The 19013-nt window shown below is 45.4% G+C and overlaps 1 protein-coding gene across 2 annotated transcripts in view; it reads left to right on the top strand.

The window, feature by feature from the left end:
* The window catches only part of LOC126425077 (gamma-interferon-inducible lysosomal thiol reductase-like), a 362141-nt gene that overhangs the window by 5384 nt on the left and 337744 nt on the right, over positions 1-19013 (top strand). The window contains exons 2-3 of one of the 2 annotated variants that reach the window (XM_050087989.1): positions 6023-6172; positions 17246-17416. The exons of the other annotated variant lie outside the window; for it this stretch is intronic. Of the exons in view, the coding sequence (XP_049943946.1) occupies positions 6023-6172; positions 17246-17416 (321 nt within the window). The remainder of the gene's footprint in view (positions 1-6022; positions 6173-17245; positions 17417-19013) is intronic. 2 annotated transcript variants of the gene reach the window in all.

Below are 19013 nucleotides of genomic sequence, written 5' to 3'. Positions count from 1 at the left end.
GCTGACCAGAAGAAGACCTCTACATTCCACGTTTCGTAAAGGAACACAGCGAATCGAGTACGTAACTGCTGTCCAGTACCCATCCAAGAGCACAAGATTTCTCCAGATGCGCGAAATTGAGGAGATTAGCACGCGTTTTCGGTGTGCAGTAGATGTGAAACTATTGTGATGATATAAGAGACGGTTAAGAACAAGAAACGGATATTCTTTATGCATGGTGGAGCTCCATACGAACGGAGTTTGCAGCCTTTTACGTAAATCATCTGCGGCATCAATTCCAAAGTATTATTCTAGTGTATGGGCTCATTGTCGAGAAGGTATTAGTAAGAGAGAACATAAACACATGCACTCCTAAGGCTATAAGGTTCTGCATTTAAAACAAGCTATAACGTCAGACCGTTGCGGTATCCGACCTATTACTCGTATGGAATGCAACGCTATTACTATCTCCTTGTAAGAAACGTATTTCCAGCGCATGACATACGTTCTCCTTGCAGGTTTCTCTACGCTAAACTACGGTGAAAAACTATGAAATGAAAAACTACTTCCTTAAAACTTCGATTCTTTGTGATACATGTACATTATAGCTTTCCATAGTGTATAGCGTCCACTGTTCTCGTCCAATCACGAATCAGAAACTGCACTACGCTCGCCAAAATGTTCAAATGTGTCTAAATTCCTAAGGGACCAAGCTGCTGAGGTCATCGGTCCCTGCACTTACACATTACTTAAACTAACTTACGCTGAGAGCAACACACACACCCATGCCCCAGGGAGCACTCGAACCTCCGGCGGGAGGTGCTGTGCAATCCGTGACAAAGCGCCTCAAACCGCGCGGCCACTCCTCGCAGCTACTGTGCTCGTATAAAATGATCGTTAGTAGCGGAGAACACCTCAAGCAAAGAATGAGATGATGCGCGTTCATGTTACGGCGCGCCAAACGGTAATTTTTTCATAATGGGGTGGTTGCGCCGGCCTGTGTTGCCGAGCGGTTCTAGGCGCTTCAGTGTGGGACCGCGCGACCGCTACTGTGGTGTGCGTACTGTAAGACCTTCGGTACACACACCAGCAGATTACTTGACTTGTTGCTCTAACGAAGTAGGCGAATGTCAGCAATATGTCTCGTGGTCTTATCGTCGCGTGTTTATCTTCCGCCGTTAGGTCAGACGATAGGAATGCCACTTGCAGCTTAGAGTAGCAGATTGACGGTAACCAACCTTAAACAGAACTTGATTAATTTTCACACACGTTTATTAAAATAATAAAAAGGCATAGATATTACGTAACTTGATTCTGGATGCTGTTTACAATGGACAATCTCAAGTTCCTTTGGTCTTGGTACGTTAATCTTATTCTCACATATATCTCTGATACTTGACTAAAGTGTCTATACATTTATCTCCATGGCTATGTGCAGGAATATGGTAATCTTATTAGGCGCAAATTGAAACTTGACTATAGACTGGTACAGACAAATGTAGAACTTGTACAGACTGGTACAGACTAATGCAGACTGGTACAGACAAATGCAGACTCACTAATCGGTGGTCTGTACACTCGTTATAATACCTCGCACGTTCATATATCACTGTGCGAGTGTGATCCGCGAGGAGAAAAGGTTCTACGTTAGCAGCAATCTCATTGGCTGCATTACATGTTAATACGCAGATCGGTGGAAGCAGAATTCGGTACAACTCTATGGCAGCGCCATCTCGTAGTGCAGAGACAGACGAGTGCTGCGCCTGCGCTGTGGTGCTTAGCGGGGCGCGCTCTAGTGGGAAAGTTGTGTACCCGCTGACTACACGGATCTATGTACACAACAGCTACGTTCGCAGGTTCGAATCCTGCTCAGAGCCATTTGAACCATTTTGGAGAGGTTGCTGACACACAATGTTACGGCTCTCTGTTGGTCAGTACCTCGTGTCCTGTGAATTCACATCACTGGAAAGATGAAACCAAGATTTGTCACTGATGTAATGAAATGAAATGAGCGTTTGGCGTCACTGGCCGGGAGGCCCCTTTTGGGGCAGGTCCAGCCGCCTTGGCGCAGGTCTTACTACATTCGACGCCACATTGGGCGACGGGAGAGCAGGATGGGGATGAAATGATGAAGACAGCACAACACTCAGTCCCTGAGTGGAGAAAATCCCTGACCCAGCCGGGAATCGGGCCCGGACCCGTAGGATAGCAATCCGTCACGCTGACCACTTGGCTATCGGAGCGGACACTGATGATGTAATAGAAAGGGTCTGACAAACCACCGTTGATGTTGTTCAAAAGCCACGTGCAGTAATCTACACTTTTCTGACTCGTCCTCCCGTAACTGCTGCACAAGCGTCACAGGAGCTGGCTTCAGATTAAGACTTTTCAACATCTGCTGGCAAACGATCCTAGTTACATGCGTAAGTTGGGCCAATTTACGTGTCGACTTCTTTGAACTCTGAACAATTCTTCTGCGAATATCGGCAATAACTTCTGGTGTGCAAACTGAAGGAATTCTTTGTCGTTTTACATTTTGCACAGATCTGTAGGTGCACCAGTTTTTACACAGACTCTGTATTGCTTTCTTTGCTGGTGGTCCTTCATCCGGATAGCATACCATGAAAATTTCGCGAGTTTCCTTAACCGAATTTGTTTTCGCACATGCTTCCATAGTTCTTCATTCTATCGAGAAAGTCATTTTGCAGACCGCAAAGAGGAATTTCCAGTGCCGCTAATGAAAAAGCTGAAATGCTGAGAGAAGAATAGTAACAGTCGATTATTGCATAAAACAGTCCATTGTTGTAGCTCTTTGCTCTGTTTCAGAATTCGAAATGCTGCATTCGCGTCTCATACCTAATGTCGCTAATGAAAAAGCTGAAATGCTGACAGAAGAATAGTATCAGTTGATTATTGCATAACACTGTCCATTGTTGTAGCTCTTTGCTCTGTTGCAAAGTCGAAATGCTGCATTCACATTCAAATGCGAGGAGGACCGCTTTTAAGTGCACTGCCCTGTAAATTGGGTGCCGTGTCTTCGGTGACACACCCGGCATGTAATATGACGAAAAATATAAGCCTCTCATCAACACTCCCTTTGTGTGTGTGTGTGTGTGTGTGTGTGTGTGTGTGTGTGTGTGTGTGTTGTGCTTGTGTGTGTACTGTGCCACGCGGGATTAGCCGAGCGGTCTAAAGCGCTGCAGTCATGGACTGTGTGGCTGGTCCCGGCGGAGGTTCGTGTCCTCCCTCGGGCATGGGTGTGTGTGTTTGTCCTTAGGAGAATATAGGTTAAGTAGTGTGTAAGCTTAGGGACTGATGACCTTAGCAGTTAAGTCCCATAAAATTTCACACACATTTGAACATTTGTGTGTATTGTGTCTGTTGAACAGGGATCTAGAAACAATGGAGAGGCTCCGTCCCACCATAACCCGCAGTGGTCCACAACCCCACAACAGTCCACCCACCCTACTGCCGCCCTTCACCAAACCGAGGGTTATTGTGTGGTTCCGCCTTCGGCCCCCATTGGACACCCCATTCCCGGGAACGTTTCATACCAGACGAGTGTAGCCCCAAATGTTTGCTTGGTAGTGTACCTATGGTGTGCGCATACGTGGAGAGAGTGTTTGCGCAACAATCGCCGACATAGTTTAACTGCGGCGGAATAACGAGAACCAGCCCGCATTCGCCGCAGATGGAAAACCGCCTTAAAAACAATCCACAGGCTGGCTGGCACGCCGGACCTCGACACAAATCCGCCGGGCGGATTCGTACCGGGGACCGGCATGCCCTCCCGCTCGGGAAGCAGCGCAATAGACCGCATGGCTAGCCGGGTGGGCTCCCTTAGGGTACTTCCACATCTAATAATTTTGCTCCGTTTAGAGCGCCGTGCAAAGTTGTATCCGCTAATAAGTGCTGAATCCATCACAAATCTGGCCGACATTCTTATTTTGTTCACTAAGCGACTGCCGTACACGGCTTTTACCTACGCCATGGAATTCACAACCAGACCCTTGCCTTTGTCCGTCTTCAGTGCGTTTTATCGTGTAAGGCACCTTCATCATCTACATCTACATCTACATCCATACTCCGTAAGCCACCTCACGGTGTGTGGCGGAGGGTACCCTGAGTACCTCTATCGGTTCTCCCTTCTATTCCAGTCTCGTATTGTTCGTGGAAAGAAGGATTGTCTGTATGCTTCTGTGTGGGCTCTGATCTCTCTGATTTTATCCTCATGGTCTCTTCACGAGATTTACGTAGGAGGGAGCAATATACTGCTGGACTCTTCGGTGAAGGTATGTTCTCGAAACTTCAACAAAAGCCCGTACAGAGCTACTGAGCGTCTCTCCTGCAGAGTCTTCCACTGGAGTTTATCTATCATCTCCGTAACGCTTTCGCGATTACTAAATGATCCTGTAATGAAGTGCGGAGCTCTCCGTTGGATCTTCTCTATGTCTTCTATCAACCCTATCTGGTACGGATCCCACACCATTGAGCAGTATTCAAGCAGTGGGCGAACAAGCGTACCGTAACCTACTTCCTTTGTTTTCGGATTGCATTTCCTTAGGATTCTTCCAATGACTCTCAGTCTGGCATGTGCTTTTTCTGACGATCAACTTTATATGATCATTCCATTTTAAATCACTCCTAATGCGTACTCCCAGATAATTTATGGAATTAACTGCTTCCAGTTGCTGACCTGCTATTTTGTAGCTAAATGATAAGGGATCTATCTTTCTATGTATTCGCAGCACATTACACTTGTCTACATTGAGATTCAATTGCCATTCCCTGCACCATGCGTCAATTCGCTGCAGATCCTCCTGCATTTCAGTACAATTTTCCATTGTTACAACCTCTCGATACATCACAGCATCATTTGCAAAAAGCCTCAATGAACTTCTGATGTCATCACCCAGGTCATTTATGTATATTGTGAACAGCAACGGTCCCATGACACTCCCCTGTGGCACACCTGAAATCACTCTTACTTCGGAAGACTTCTCTCCATTGAGAATGACATGCTGCGTTCTGTTATCTAGGAACTCCTCAATCCAGTCACAGAATTGGTCTGATAGTCCATATGCTCTTACTTTGTTCATTAAACGACAGTGGGGAACTGTATCGAACGCCTTGCGGAAGTCAACAAACACGGCATCTACCTGTGAACCCCTGTCTATGGCCCTCTGAGTCTCATGGACGAATAGCGCGAGCTGGGTTTCACACGACCGTCTTTTTCGAAACCCATGCTGATTCCTACAGAGTAGATTTCTAGTGTCCAGGAAAGTCATTATACTCTAACATAATACGTGTTCCAAAATTCTACAACTGATCGACGTTAGAGATATAGGTCTATAGTTCTGCACATCTGTTCGACGTCCCTTCTTGAAAACGGGGATGACCTGTGCCCTTTTCCAATCCTTTGGAACGCTACGCTCTTCTAGAGACCTACGGTACACCGCTGCAAGAAGGGGGGCAAGTTCCTTCGCGTACTCTGTGTAAAATAGAACTGGTATCCCATCAGGTCCAGCGGCCTTTCCTCTTTTGAGCGATTTTAATTGTTTCTCTATCCCACTGTCGTCTATTTCGATATCTACCATTTTGTCATCTGTGCGACAGTCTAGAGAAGGAACTACAGTGCAGTCTTCCTCTGTGAAACAGCTTTGGAAAAAGACCTTTAATATTTCGGCCTTTAGTCTGTCATCCTCTGTTTTAGTACCATTTTGGTCACAGAGTGTCTGGACATTTTGTTTTGACCCACCTACCGCTTTGACATAAGACCAGAATTTCTTAGGATTTTCTGCCAAGCCAGTACATAGAGCTTCTTTACTTTCGAATTCATTGAACGGCTCTCGCATAGCCCTCCTCACACTACATTTCGCTTCGCGTAATTTTTGTTTTTCTGCAATGCTTTGGCTATGTTTATGTTTGCTATGAAGTTCCCTTTGCTTCCGCAGCAGTTTTCAAACTCGGTTGTTGTACAACGGTGGCTCTTTTCCATCATGTATGTTTACTGCCAGTCGTTACGGAAGATATTATGTTACAGATATTTGCTGATAACACAGCCACAGTTGGCGTCTACTATGAAACGCTGAGCCTACCGTGCAAAGGATTCTTCATAAACCAGCTGCTTCCGGCTTACAGACAGGCTCCAGATCGTATCAACGTTGCACTGGTGCCATTTGGCAAAACTGTGGTAAGTAACATTTTCTCTCTACTTTCTACTGTTTAAGACGATTTAAACACAGTAAACTACATGTAAAGCTTTATTTCACAGCACTCATCAGTGTTACATTACACACACACACACACACACACACACACACACACACACACACACACACACACACACACACACACACACCTGCTGCAGAGGACAGCACATTCTACTCTATACATCTACATCTACATTTACATCTACATACATAGCCTGCCAACCACCCTACGGTGAATGGCGGAAGGTATCTTGTACCACTAGTACTCGTTTCCTTTGCTGTTCCACCCGCAGACAGAGCGCTAGATAGACGACTGCCTATATGCCTTATAGTATTAACAAAATGAAAAAATTCGACACATTTCAGTCTTAGCATCATAGAAAGAGCTCATTCCTTATCAAGACCAAGCTTACGCCAGAAACAGGCATCTTAAATAACACTTGCTAGGAAATCAGCTGGAACGTTTTGTATTTCGTTTTCCTTTTTTAAAAAAATGAAGGTAACATATATCTTCATATCACAGCTTAAAAGGCACTTCCTAAAATACACAGCGAACAGCGCCACAAGTAAAAGCATAAGGAATTGCAAAGCATGAAAATGGGTATTACCCACATAATCAGCCATCTTCCCAATACCAAAACACCTGACTAGTCAGTAAATAAATTACTGTCCAAGGCAAAAGTGGATCCAAACCATTTTCCACAGCACAGCGACGCTCCAGGAGGCTCTATGGTCGGACCACCACTAGCCCAGACACATCTCACTACAGCCCGGCAAATGCCAAATCCAGCTGCCCGGCTGTACGAAGAAGCACTCCCTGTGTCTAACCACTTAGCGTCGAATGGCGTTGCCACAGTGGTAACATCGGATCCCACTGGATCACCGAAGCTTAGCGCTGTCAGACTTGGCTACCACTTTGGTGGGGGTCTGCCGAACACTGTTGGCAAACAGTGTGCAATCAGCCTGTGAGGCCAGTGTGGTGTGCGTACTGTAAGACCTTCGGTACACACACCATCAGATTATTTGACTTGTCGCTCTAACGAAGTAGGCGAGTGTCAGCAATATGTCTCATGGTCTTATCGTGGCGTGTTTATCTTCTGCCGTTAGGTCAGACGATAGAAATGCCACTTGCACGCTTAGAGTAGCAGATTGACGGTGACCAACTTTAAACAGAACTTGATTAATTTTCACACACATTTATTAAAATAATAAAAAGCATAGACATTACGTAACTTGATTCTGGATGCTGTTTACAATTGACAATCTGAAGTTCCTTTGGTCTTGGTACGTTAATCTTATTCTCACATATCTTTGATACTTGACAAAAGTGTCTATTCATTTATCTTCATAGCTATGTACAGGAATATGGGTAACCTTATTAGGCACAGACTGAAACTTGACTATAGACTGGTACAGACTGGTGCAGACAAATGCAGACTGGTACAGATTGACTAATCGGAGGTCTGTACACTCGTTATAATATCTCGTGCGTTCATGTATCGCTGCGCAAGTGTGATCCGTGACGAGAAAAGGTTCTATCTTAACAGTAATCTCATTGGCTGCGTTACATATTAATACACGGATCGGCGGAAGCAGAATTAGGTCCATCTCTAAGGCAGCGCCATCTCGTAGTGCGGAGCCGGACGAGCGCTGCGCCTGCGCTGTTGTGCTTAGCGGAGCGCGCTCTAGTGGGAAAGTTGTATACGCGCTGACTACACAGAACTATGTACGCAACAGCCAGTTTAAGAGCTGCTTGACTGAGAAGTAGCGGCTCTCGTCACGAAAGCTCACAACGGTCGGGAAAGCGGTGTGCTGACCAAACGCCGCTCCACATCCGCTTCCAGTAACGCCTAACGGCAGAGGATGACACGGCGGTCGGTCGGTGCTGCTGTGCCTCGAGAGGAATGTTAATACGAAGTTAGAGGTTATTCGCACCCGCCACCCGTACTCGCCATCTTCCTGTACATCAGCAAACAGCTGTTAATTGCTGCTCACCCTGTTCGTCGGGACATTTTTGTGTGTGGAGAATAAGAGTGGTCCACCTACTCTTCCATGGAGGACTCCTGACCATACCCTAGTCTCTGACGATTCGAGAAGCTGGACGTTCTTTCTGCGATACTTCAGCCACTGTACATAATTACTGGCAGCGCTGGTCACGAGTATGTACGACCATGCTCTGGACAGCCACTTGGCACTACCGAGAGGGAAGACCATCGTGTTTGGAGTATGGCTATGGCGCATCGTACTGCATCTGCAGCAGCAACTGCTGGTTGGCACAACAGTGAGACAACAAACCGTTACAGATCGGTTACTTGAAGGACATCTCCTACCCGCACGGCCTGTAGCGTGCTTTCCAATGACCCCGAACCACCACCATTTGCGACTTCAGTGGTGCCAAGTGAGTACTCATTCGAGGGCAGGGTGGAGGTCTGTTGTGCTTTTCGATGAAAACTGGTTCTCTCTTTCGGTGCCAGCGATGGCCATTCGTTCGTTAGGAGGAGGCCAATGGAGGACTTTCAACCAGACTGTCTGCAAGCTAGGCACACTTTACACACACCTGGAGTTACGGTCTGGGGTTCGATTTCAAATGACAGCAGGAGCACTCTCGGGGTCATCCCACGCACCCTGACTGCAAATTTGTACTCAGCCTGGTGATTCGACCTGTCACGCTGTCATTAATGAACAGCATTCCAGAGAGCGTTTTCCAACAATACAACGCTCGCCCACATACCGCTCTTGTAAGCGAACATGCTGTACAAAATGTCGACATGTGCCTTGTCCTGATCGAACACCAGATCTGTCTCCAGTCCAGCACAAACGAGACATGATGGGGCAGCAACTCCAGTGTTACCCACAAATAGCATAAAGTGTTCCTATATGGAACGACCAAGTGTAAAACTGGCGTGGAACTCCATACTACAAACTGACAACCGCACCTATACAACACAATGCATGCATGTTTGCTTGCTTGCGTTGAACATTCTTGCAGTTACACCTGTTGTTCATGCACCTGCTTTCACAGTTATAATGGCTTATCTTGCGCTTATATTACCTGTGATCTAGCAATGTTAATCACTTAAATTGTTACCTATACAAATGTGTTCCCGAAATTTCATTACTCTATTTTCATCATCATCATCATCATCATCATTTAAGACTGATTATGCCTTTCAGCGTTCAGTCTGGAGCATAGCCCCCCTTATAAAATTCCTCCATGACCCCCTATTCAGTGCTAACATTGGTGCCTCTTCTGATGTTAAACCTATTAATTCAAAATCATTCTTAACCGAATCCAGGTACTTTCTCCTTGGTCTGCCCCGACTCCTCCTACCCTCTACTGCTGAACCCATGAGTCTCTTGGGTAACATTGCTTCTCCCTTCTTCCATGCGTGTAACATGACCCCACCATCTAAGCCTGTTCCCCCTGCCTGCTACATCTATAGAGTTCATTCCCAGTTTTTCTTTGATTTCCTCATTGTGGACACCCTCCTGCCATTGTTCCCATCTACTAGTACCTGCAATCATCCTAGCTACTTTCATATCCGTCACCTCAACCTTGTTGATAAGGTAACCTGAATCCACCCAGCTTTCGCTCCCATGCAACAAAGTTGGTCGAAAGATTGAACGGTGCACAGGTAACTTAGTCTTGGTACTGACTTCCTTCTTGCAGAAGAGAGTAGATCGTAGCTGAGCGCTCACTGCATTAGCTTTGCTACACCTCGCTTCCAGTTCTTTCACTATGTTGCCATCCTGTGAGAACATGCATCCTAAGTACTTGAAACCGTCCACCTGTTCTAACTTTGTTCCTCCTATTTGGCACTCAATCCGTTTATATTTCTTTCCCACTGACATTACTTTCGTTTTGGAGATGCTAATCTTCATACCATAGTCCTTACATTTCTGATCTAGCTCTGAAACATTACTCTGCAAACTTTCAATCGAATCTGCCATCACAACTAAGTCATCCACATATGCAAGACTGCTTATTTTGTGTTCACATACCTTAATCTCACCCAGCCAGTCTATTGTTTTCAACATATGATCCATAAATAATATGAACAACAGTGGAGATAGGTTGCAGCCTTGTCTTACCCCTGAAACTGCTCTGAACCATGAACTCAATTTACCGTCAACTCTAACTGCTGCCTGACTAGCCGTCTAAAGACCTTTAATTGCTTGCAAATACTCTATTTCTTGAGTTCTAATTTTTTTCCGCCAATGTATCGTCGTGGACAGTGGTAGATAAAACTTCACGATGGGTGGAGGTTTCTTCTGTCTTTAAAGTCAACTTCACCAAAGATATCCGTGCATATTGATATCCGCTCAGACATCAAATCACTTGCTTGTGACCTGGTGTCTGGTGTTAACCAAATGACATATAGGAAACTTATAACAGTTACGTAACGGCCTTGCCGCAGTGGATACACCGGTTCACGTGAGATCACCGAAGTTAAGCACTGCCGGGTGTGGCCAGAACTTGGATGGGTGACCATCCCAGCCGTCATACGCTGTTGCCATTTTTAGGATGCACTCAGCCTCGTGATGCCAATTGAGGCACTACTCGACCGAATAGTAGCAGCTCCGGTCGGAGAAAACAATCATAACGGCCGGGAGAGCGGTGTGCTGACCACACGCCCCTCCTATCTGGATCCTCACCTGAGGATGACACGGCGGTCAGATGGTCCCGATGGGCCACTTGTGACCTGAAGATGGAGTGCTATGCTATAATAATTACGACAAGCGAAAACTGTTTTCCGACCATACATTTACCAATTAATCTTATTAACTTTTTAATTAATTAAGCCGTAGGCCTGTAACTACATAACTGAGATCGTGAGTATGTATGCAGTAAGAATCCGCGACTGGGAACAAGGTGTTTATTTTCTTAAGCTCTCTTTCTTTGTTAAGTGTCCCGAGTGGAGAGAAGCTGAGGCCTTTCCACGCGGTTTATACGTCTGAGGTATGTCTGCGTTTCACACGCCGACTTCGTTTACTGCATGTAATTCATTACCACATGAGTGGACAAACGCTCTTCCTCTTTTAAAGAAAGTGGGAAATCAGCTGTCTCAATCCTCATCCCATCTTCCTGCCCAAAATTTTTGACAGATGAATGCATTCTCACTCTTTTAACAAGATCATTGTAAATCATTTAACCCAGTCTCTCTTTGTAGTTAAGCGTTCGTACAAAGCATCTCCCTCTAACTGCCACTATCCACATATGTCCCTTTCCCACTGTTTCCTTTACCTCCCATTGATTTACAGTATATCCCACTATCACTCCTATCTCTCTTTCTCTCTCTCCCTATTACAATGTCTCCTTCTGACTTTCTTTCCCACTACTATTGTCTCCACCATAAGTTGGTAGCTTAATAATTCTGAGTAATCCAGCTCCTGCACACGCATCTTTAAATTTTCGGTCCAAAATGCGCCCTCCCCTATTTTACTCCCCAATTTGCCGGTCTGGGAGCGTCCAGACCCCCAAGACTATGGATGATCGACCCATCTGTATTTTTAAGTTCCACTGTCTGTTGTCTCTTTCGGTCCCAGTGCACCTATCTCCATCTATTTCTCGTTCTCTTTCACTGACGTCTTTTTCTCCTCCACCACCACCACCACCTCCTTTCCCTTCCTCTCACACTGCCACTGCCTCCTTGCTCTGCCGCCGCCACCGTCTCTTTGCTGCTGTATTCCAGCACAAAAAGTTATGGGAGGAAGACGGAATGGGTACTGACTTCCCTGTCAGTCTTTCCGAGAGGAACATATCCGCCATATTTGTGCTCTGATAGGAGTATTTTTCTGCTACTCCCCTTCTTTTCCTTGCTATAGTAGTGTGTGCTGCTTATGTAAAACGAATTATGTACGTCACCAAAGTTTTGACTGTTTGTTTATGTGCTTGGAAATACTGTATACTTTGATACATTCAAATAACAAATAAGTTCGCATCGTAAGAGAGTAAGACAAAATAGTTTGCTTTGTATTTCTTCCGAATACTTTGCTCGCCGATCGCATTTCATCGAAAATTCGCAGTTAATGATTTGTAAAAATGTTATTAGAAATATTTCATTGAATTTTCAGTCATGCTAATTTTATAAAATCTCTGACCTTGATTTTAAGTTTAGTTTGGTATGTTAAGACCTTTTTCAGCACATTTTTTCCAGCACTACGCTCGGCATATTTGTGAAGGCATGAAGTGTCCACCTTAGAGACAGCAAGTCGCAAGGTTTTATTCGTGAGAAGATGCCGACTAAAAACTTAGTTTGGTGACGTCCGAACTATTTCGATGAGCCTACAGTCCCTGCCATGTGTTCACTACGTCAGTTAAAATTACATTTACGCCTAAGACCGAATATCAGGCGCATTTTTTATGTGTGTTAGGTCTGTAACATAGACCTCGATAACGGACCATGACTTCGAAAAAAGTTTCAAGGTCCTCAGAAAATTGTCTTAAGGATTTATGGTACAAATTTCGACGATCTGCTATGAATATAAATCATAAAAGTTGCCATTACCACAATTGGTACTTTTCGTACTCAAAAATCATGGTTTTTGTAGTAGTTTTCTCACGGACCGCTGATGAACAAATAGAGCCTAAGGTCGGTGTTAGACCGCTCCTAACGCAGGAGAATCAACTGATCTGCCCAATTTGGCTGGACCGGAGGACGTATGTAATGTTTAAATTTTGTCCCTGTAATGCAGGACACCTCCAGTATGCCCGTTCTTCCGATGTATATACAAACAGTCGTTAGGCAAAGGGTTCTCCAAAACATATGACCGCTTACCTCTGTTATGAATAGGAGCCAAGATATGAGACCCTGAAAAGTCGCATCTTCCCGCACAGACGGATAAGTACACTAGCGGGAAAAAAATTAGTACACCCTTTCAGGGATTTCCAATTCACTCAAGATTTATTGTTGCAACACTGTATATGGAGTACACGAAATGATTACATTTACACATCAATAGCACAGGCGATTCTGAGGTGTGAGGTATCGAGCCATGCTGGAACACCCATATTAGTACGTGGTGCAGTCTACACAGGCGGCAATGCAGGCGCTGAATCTGGCATCCAGTCGATCGTACAAAGGGAAACGTTATTCCACGACTGCTCGGCGTGTTCACGTAGTTCTGTAATAGTTGTTGGTTGATGAACCGCACCAGTCACTCCTCGTCCCATCGTAGCCCACACGTGCTCGTTTGGAGACAAGTCCGCAGATCGTAGTGGCCAGGGAAGCTGCGGCGCGTCTTGCACAACACGGGTAGCGTGTGGGCGGGCATATCTTGTTGGAGCAATACGTTACCTTTCTTTTTCAAAGAAGGCAGAAGAATGGGTATAACAACATACTGCAAGTACCGAGCGCTGATTAACGTCCCCTCCAAAAACAGCACATGTGAGCGACAGTTGTAGCTTAGTGCACGCCACACCATAAGGCCTGGGTTTGGGTCAGTATATCTTGGACGAATGCACTCTAAGAGACAGCACTGACCAGGTCTACGTCGTACGCGCAAGCGACCATCACTTGCGTGCAGGTAGAACCTCAACATCTACGTATATACTCTGCTAGCCACCAAGCGGTGTGTGGCAGAGGGCACAATTCGCGCCAAAGTCATATTCCGCCCCCTCTGTTCCACTCGCGGATGGCGTGAGGGAAAAACGACTGTCTGAACGCCTCAGTACGAGCTCTAGTTTTCCTTATCTTTGAATGGTGATCATTGTGCGATTTGAAAGTTGGTGGTAATAATATATGCTCTACATACTCGGTGAAGATCGGATTTCGGAATTTAGTGGGCAGCCCCTTCCGTTTAGCGCGCCTTCTATCTGCAAGTGTGTCCTACTTCAAAGTTTCTATGAGATCTGTAACGTTCTCGCGATAGATAAATGTACCAGTAACGAATCTTGCCGCTCTTCTTTGAACCTTCTCAATCTCTTGAATCAGATCCCACTGGTAAGGGTCCCATACAGACAAATAATACTCTAAGACTGGACGAACTAACGTATTGTCCTTGTTGAAGGACTGCATCGTTTCAGGATTCTACCAATAAACCGCAAACTAGAGTTCGCCTTACCCGTTACTTGTGTAATCTGATCATTCCATTTGAGATCATTTCGAATAGTCACACCCAGATACTTGACGGATGTTACCTCTTCCAAAGACTGGGCATTTATTTTGTACCCGTACATTAATGGGGATTTTCGCCTTGTTATACGCAGTAGGTTACACGTACTAATATTGAGAGATAACTGCCAGTCATTACACCACGCATTTATTTTCTGCAAATCCTCATTGATAAGTTCACAACTTTCGTTTGATACTACTTTCCTGTAGACTACAGCATCATCGGCAAACAGTCAATTCCATCAACCAGATCGTTTATGTAAACCGCGAAAAGCAGCGAACCTATTACGCTGCCCTGGGGCACACCTGAAGTTACTCTTGTTTCTGTTGAAGTCTCCCCGATCAGGACGATATACTGCTCCCTGTCTGTTAGAAAACGTTCTATCCAATCTCATATCTGATCGGATAGACCGTAAGCGCGCACTTTTTGGAGGAAGCGACAGTGCGGAACTGAGTAGAACGCCTTTCGAAAATCGAGAAATATGGCATCAACCTAGGAGTTGGTATCTAGAGCCTGTTGTATATCATGCACAAAGAGGTCCAGCTGTGTCTCGCAAGACCGCTTTTTCCTAAAACCGTGCTGGTTTCTGCAGATCAGCTTCTCAGAGTCTATAAAGGTCACTATGTCTGAACACAGCAAATCGATGTCAGTGAAATGGGCCAGTAATTATGTGCATCCGATTTTGTACCCTTTCTTATAGATTGCTATGACTGGGCCTTCTTCCAGTACCATGGAACCTTCATTGCTCAAGACCACGGCGCACAATTTCCTCTCCCGAGCGATCTTCTGACGACACCACGCGAATCGTGTACCTGTCCCCACTGCTAATAAACAGTTCGCAACAGTTCTTGTTGACACGTCTCGGCTCACAAGCTTTCTCATGAGCCACTTGGTAGCTGTACCATTCGCCTCTGCTGCCCTTGCAATACCACGATCCTGGTGGGCGTCTGTGCTGCGTCAACGTCCAGAACGTCACCTACGGTTTATGAGAACGTTCACGTGACTGCTGATCTCAGCATCGTTACACAACTGACGCAGCACGTCCAACGTGTGTGGTAATTCTCCAAAAGAACCACCCCGCCACAATCTGATCCCTGTCACTCACGCTCATTTGGCTGTAGGTGGCCCGAGTGCCTGTCCGTGGCATGGTTGCCTGCCTGCTTCACACTTTTGCACCATACTGAGCCTTCTGTGTGGGAGCATTCCCGATTAAAGTGCAGACACAGACGGCGCTCTCGTAGCTACGCCACTTGCTGTGGGATGACATTCAGTGTCGGTACATCTACACTCATGCTCCTAAATTAAGGATAACTGAAGAATGTGGTGCCACACAACGCGGCACTACGCAAAACTGGCGCTGATAGCATAGGCACATAGGGAATACACACGACACAGATCTGTAAGTCCACGGTATGATAAGTTGAGAAAACTGTCCATAAACATATGTGCTACAAAACGCCACTGTTTCCCGCCCATGTACCCCGACATCAATATGGGATATGACCACCATGCGCGCTACACAGGCCGCACAACGGATTGGCGTACTCTGGAGCGGGTGGTCGAGCAGCTGCTGGGGTGTAGCCGCCCATTCTTGCTCCAGTGCCTGTCGCGACTCCTGAAGTGTCGTAGGGGTTTGAAGACGTGCAGCGATACGTCGACCGAGAGCATCCCAGACGTACTCGATGGGGTTTAGAACAGGCAGGCCACTCCATTCGCCTAATATCTTCTGTTTCAAGGTATTCCTCCACGATGGCAGCTCCGTGGGGCCGTGCGTTATCATCCATCAGGAGGAAGGTGGGACCCACTGCACTCCTGAAAAGGCGGACATAGTGGTGCAAAATGACGTCCCTATACACCTGACCAGTCACAGCTTCTCTGTCAAAGACATGCAGGGGTGCACGTGCACCAATCATAATCCCACCCCACAGCATCAAACCACGACCTCCATAAAGGTCCCTTTCAAGGACATTAAGGGGTTGGTATTTAGTTCCTGGTTCACGCCAGATGAAAAGCCAGCGAGAATCACTGTTCAGACTATACCTGATCTCGTACGTGAACATAACCTGGGACCACTGTTCCAGTGACCTTGTACAGTGTTCTTGACACCGGGGGTCAGTGGAATGCACCTTGTAGGTCTCTGGGTGAATAAATTATGTCTGTTCAGTCTTCTGTAGACTGTGTGTCTGGAGACAACTGTTCCAGTGGCTGCGGTAAGTTTCCGAGCAAGGCTACCTGCAGTTCTCCGTGGCCGTCTGCGTGCACTGATGGTGAGATATTGGTCTTCTTGTACACTGTGGACGTCCCGTACTGTAGCGCCTGGACACGTTTCCTGCCTGCTGGAATCGTTGCCATAATCTTGACATCACACTTTGTGGCACACGGACGGTCTGTGCTACGACCTGCTGTGTTTGACCCCTCCTAACGTCATCAATATGTGCTCTTTGAGCCATTTTCAGCACACAGTCACCATTAGCACGTCTGAAAACGTCTGCACACTTATTCGCTGCACCGTACTCTGACATGCACCAAGACACCTCTGCGTATGTGGACTTCTGCCAGCGCCATCGTGCGACGACCGCAGGTCAAATGCACCGCATGGTCTTATCCGGAGGTGATTTAAACCCGCAAAGCGCCCACCGGAGCGTTGTTTAATCATGTATCAGCATTATGTTCAATTTATGAGCATGAGTGTATCCCAGGTCTCAGATGCCGTCATGGATGGAAATCGACGTCGTCTTTCCAGGTGTGTGAATTTTTTTCTTTTTTGATTTTTTAGCTGTGTACAGAAACTCAGCTACAGATTCGATGACTTGTTACTAATTAATGAAAAGCACCAAGAACTGACGGAAGATTCTCTTAACTTTGTTACTAACTTATGCAGTTTTTACTTGCTTGTGTTTATTACAGAATGTGTGTGTCAATTGCTTTTACTTTCACAGGTTAATAGCACGAATCCTTACATTTTCACATGCCAGCACGGTGAAAGGGAGTGTGAAGGACTCAAAATCCACTCGTGTGCCGTATCCCTCATCCACGACCAGACCTCGCTGCTAAACCTGACGGATTGCACGATCCGCAACCAGACAGACCCAGAAGCAATTCTGACTGAGGTAAGCCAGCCGTGAATTCGCATCGATTATCGTTCAGTCGACTCAGATTAGCTGAGCTCGGGCGGTGAGAACGACTTAACCAAGCGCTCCCCGCCTTTGTAGCCTTGCAGATATTGCTTATTATTTTTATAGTTTTTTATCTTCTTGTTAACCAGCTGTGGACACGTAATAAATTCAGACCCTCTCCTTTCCTTGTATTCTGTTATTGCAGTAGTCCTTCACCTTCTCGCTATGTTGCCTTCTCCTTTCTTCTTTCCGTGTTGTTCCGAATTTCTTATTTTATCTCCACTGAAAGTCTTCTGAATGTAGTATTTTATTGTTAAAAAGATTTCGTTCTGCTATTTCCGATTTTTTATTCTAATTTTTTTTTACTCCTTTCCTTATTTCTATAATTCATGCTGTTGTGATTTCTTCTTCCAGAAATACAGAAACATTTATTTCGCGAGCCTGTTCTCATTTATTCGGTATAGGTGTCCAAAAAAGATTAATCATCTGGTAACCATTGCTTCTGATATTTCCTTTGTATTTTTGTCGATCTCCTCACTACTTATCATTTTCCAGGTATCTGTAGTTTGTATTGCGTCCATCATTTTTTTTCAACAATGCATCTTCCAGGGACCTCTATCCTATCCAGCTTATAGTTCATTGTTAGGCATTCAGATGCATATAATATTCTGGTAATATTATTGTGGTAATGTATTTTAGTTTTGTTTTTCTAGATATGTACTTCTTGTTGTAAGTATTCTTTGTCAGATCATATGGTCCCTCCTTATCGTTACCTCTTACATATATTTAAAAATTTTCTAGTCCCTTCTGTTGTATAGCTTCTCCAAGATATTTAAATTTACTAACTCGCTCAATTTTACCTACCTGTTTTTCTAAGAAATTTGGTGCAATTTTTTTATATTTGTCATGAACTTGGTTTTTTTTCAGCTAAAATTTTGAGACCAGATTTTTCACTATTTCTTCCAGAAGATTTATTTGAATAACTGCGTCTCTTGTGTTCCAAAATCGGCTCCAAAAGCCAGGCAGTTTACCTTAATACCATTTGTCTTCCTTCGTGGAATTATTGATTCAATTTTGTGATCTTTCTAGCTCCAAATTCCAGATCCTTACTACACTACTGGTCATTAAAATGGCTACACCAAGAAGAAACGCAGATGATAAACGGGTATTCGTTGGACAAATATGTTATACTAGAACTGACATGTGATTATATTTTCACGCCATTTGGGTTCAAAGATCCTGAGAAATCAGTACCCAGGACAACCACCTCTGGCCTTAATAACGGCCTTGATACGCCTGGGCATTGAGTCAAACATAGCTTGGATGGCGTGTACAGGTACATCTGCCCATGCAGCTTCAACACGATACCACAGTTCATCAAGAGTAGTGACTGGCGTATTGTGACGAGCCAGTTGCTAGCCACCATTGACCGGACGTTTTCAATTGGTGAGAGATCTGGAGAATGTGCTGGCCAGGGCAGCAGTTGAACATTATCCAGAAAGGCGCGTACAGGAGCTGCAACATGCGGTCGTGCATTATCCTGCTGAAATGTATCGTTTTGCAGGGATCGAATTAAGGGTAGAGTCACGGG

Source organism: Schistocerca serialis, chromosome 10, assembly GCF_023864345.2.
Source record: "Schistocerca serialis cubense isolate TAMUIC-IGC-003099 chromosome 10, iqSchSeri2.2, whole genome shotgun sequence".
NCBI classification, from domain to species: Eukaryota; Metazoa; Arthropoda; class Insecta; order Orthoptera; family Acrididae; genus Schistocerca; species Schistocerca serialis.
Note: the sequence above shows the minus strand (reverse complement) of the source record. Positions and strands in the feature narration are given on the sequence as shown.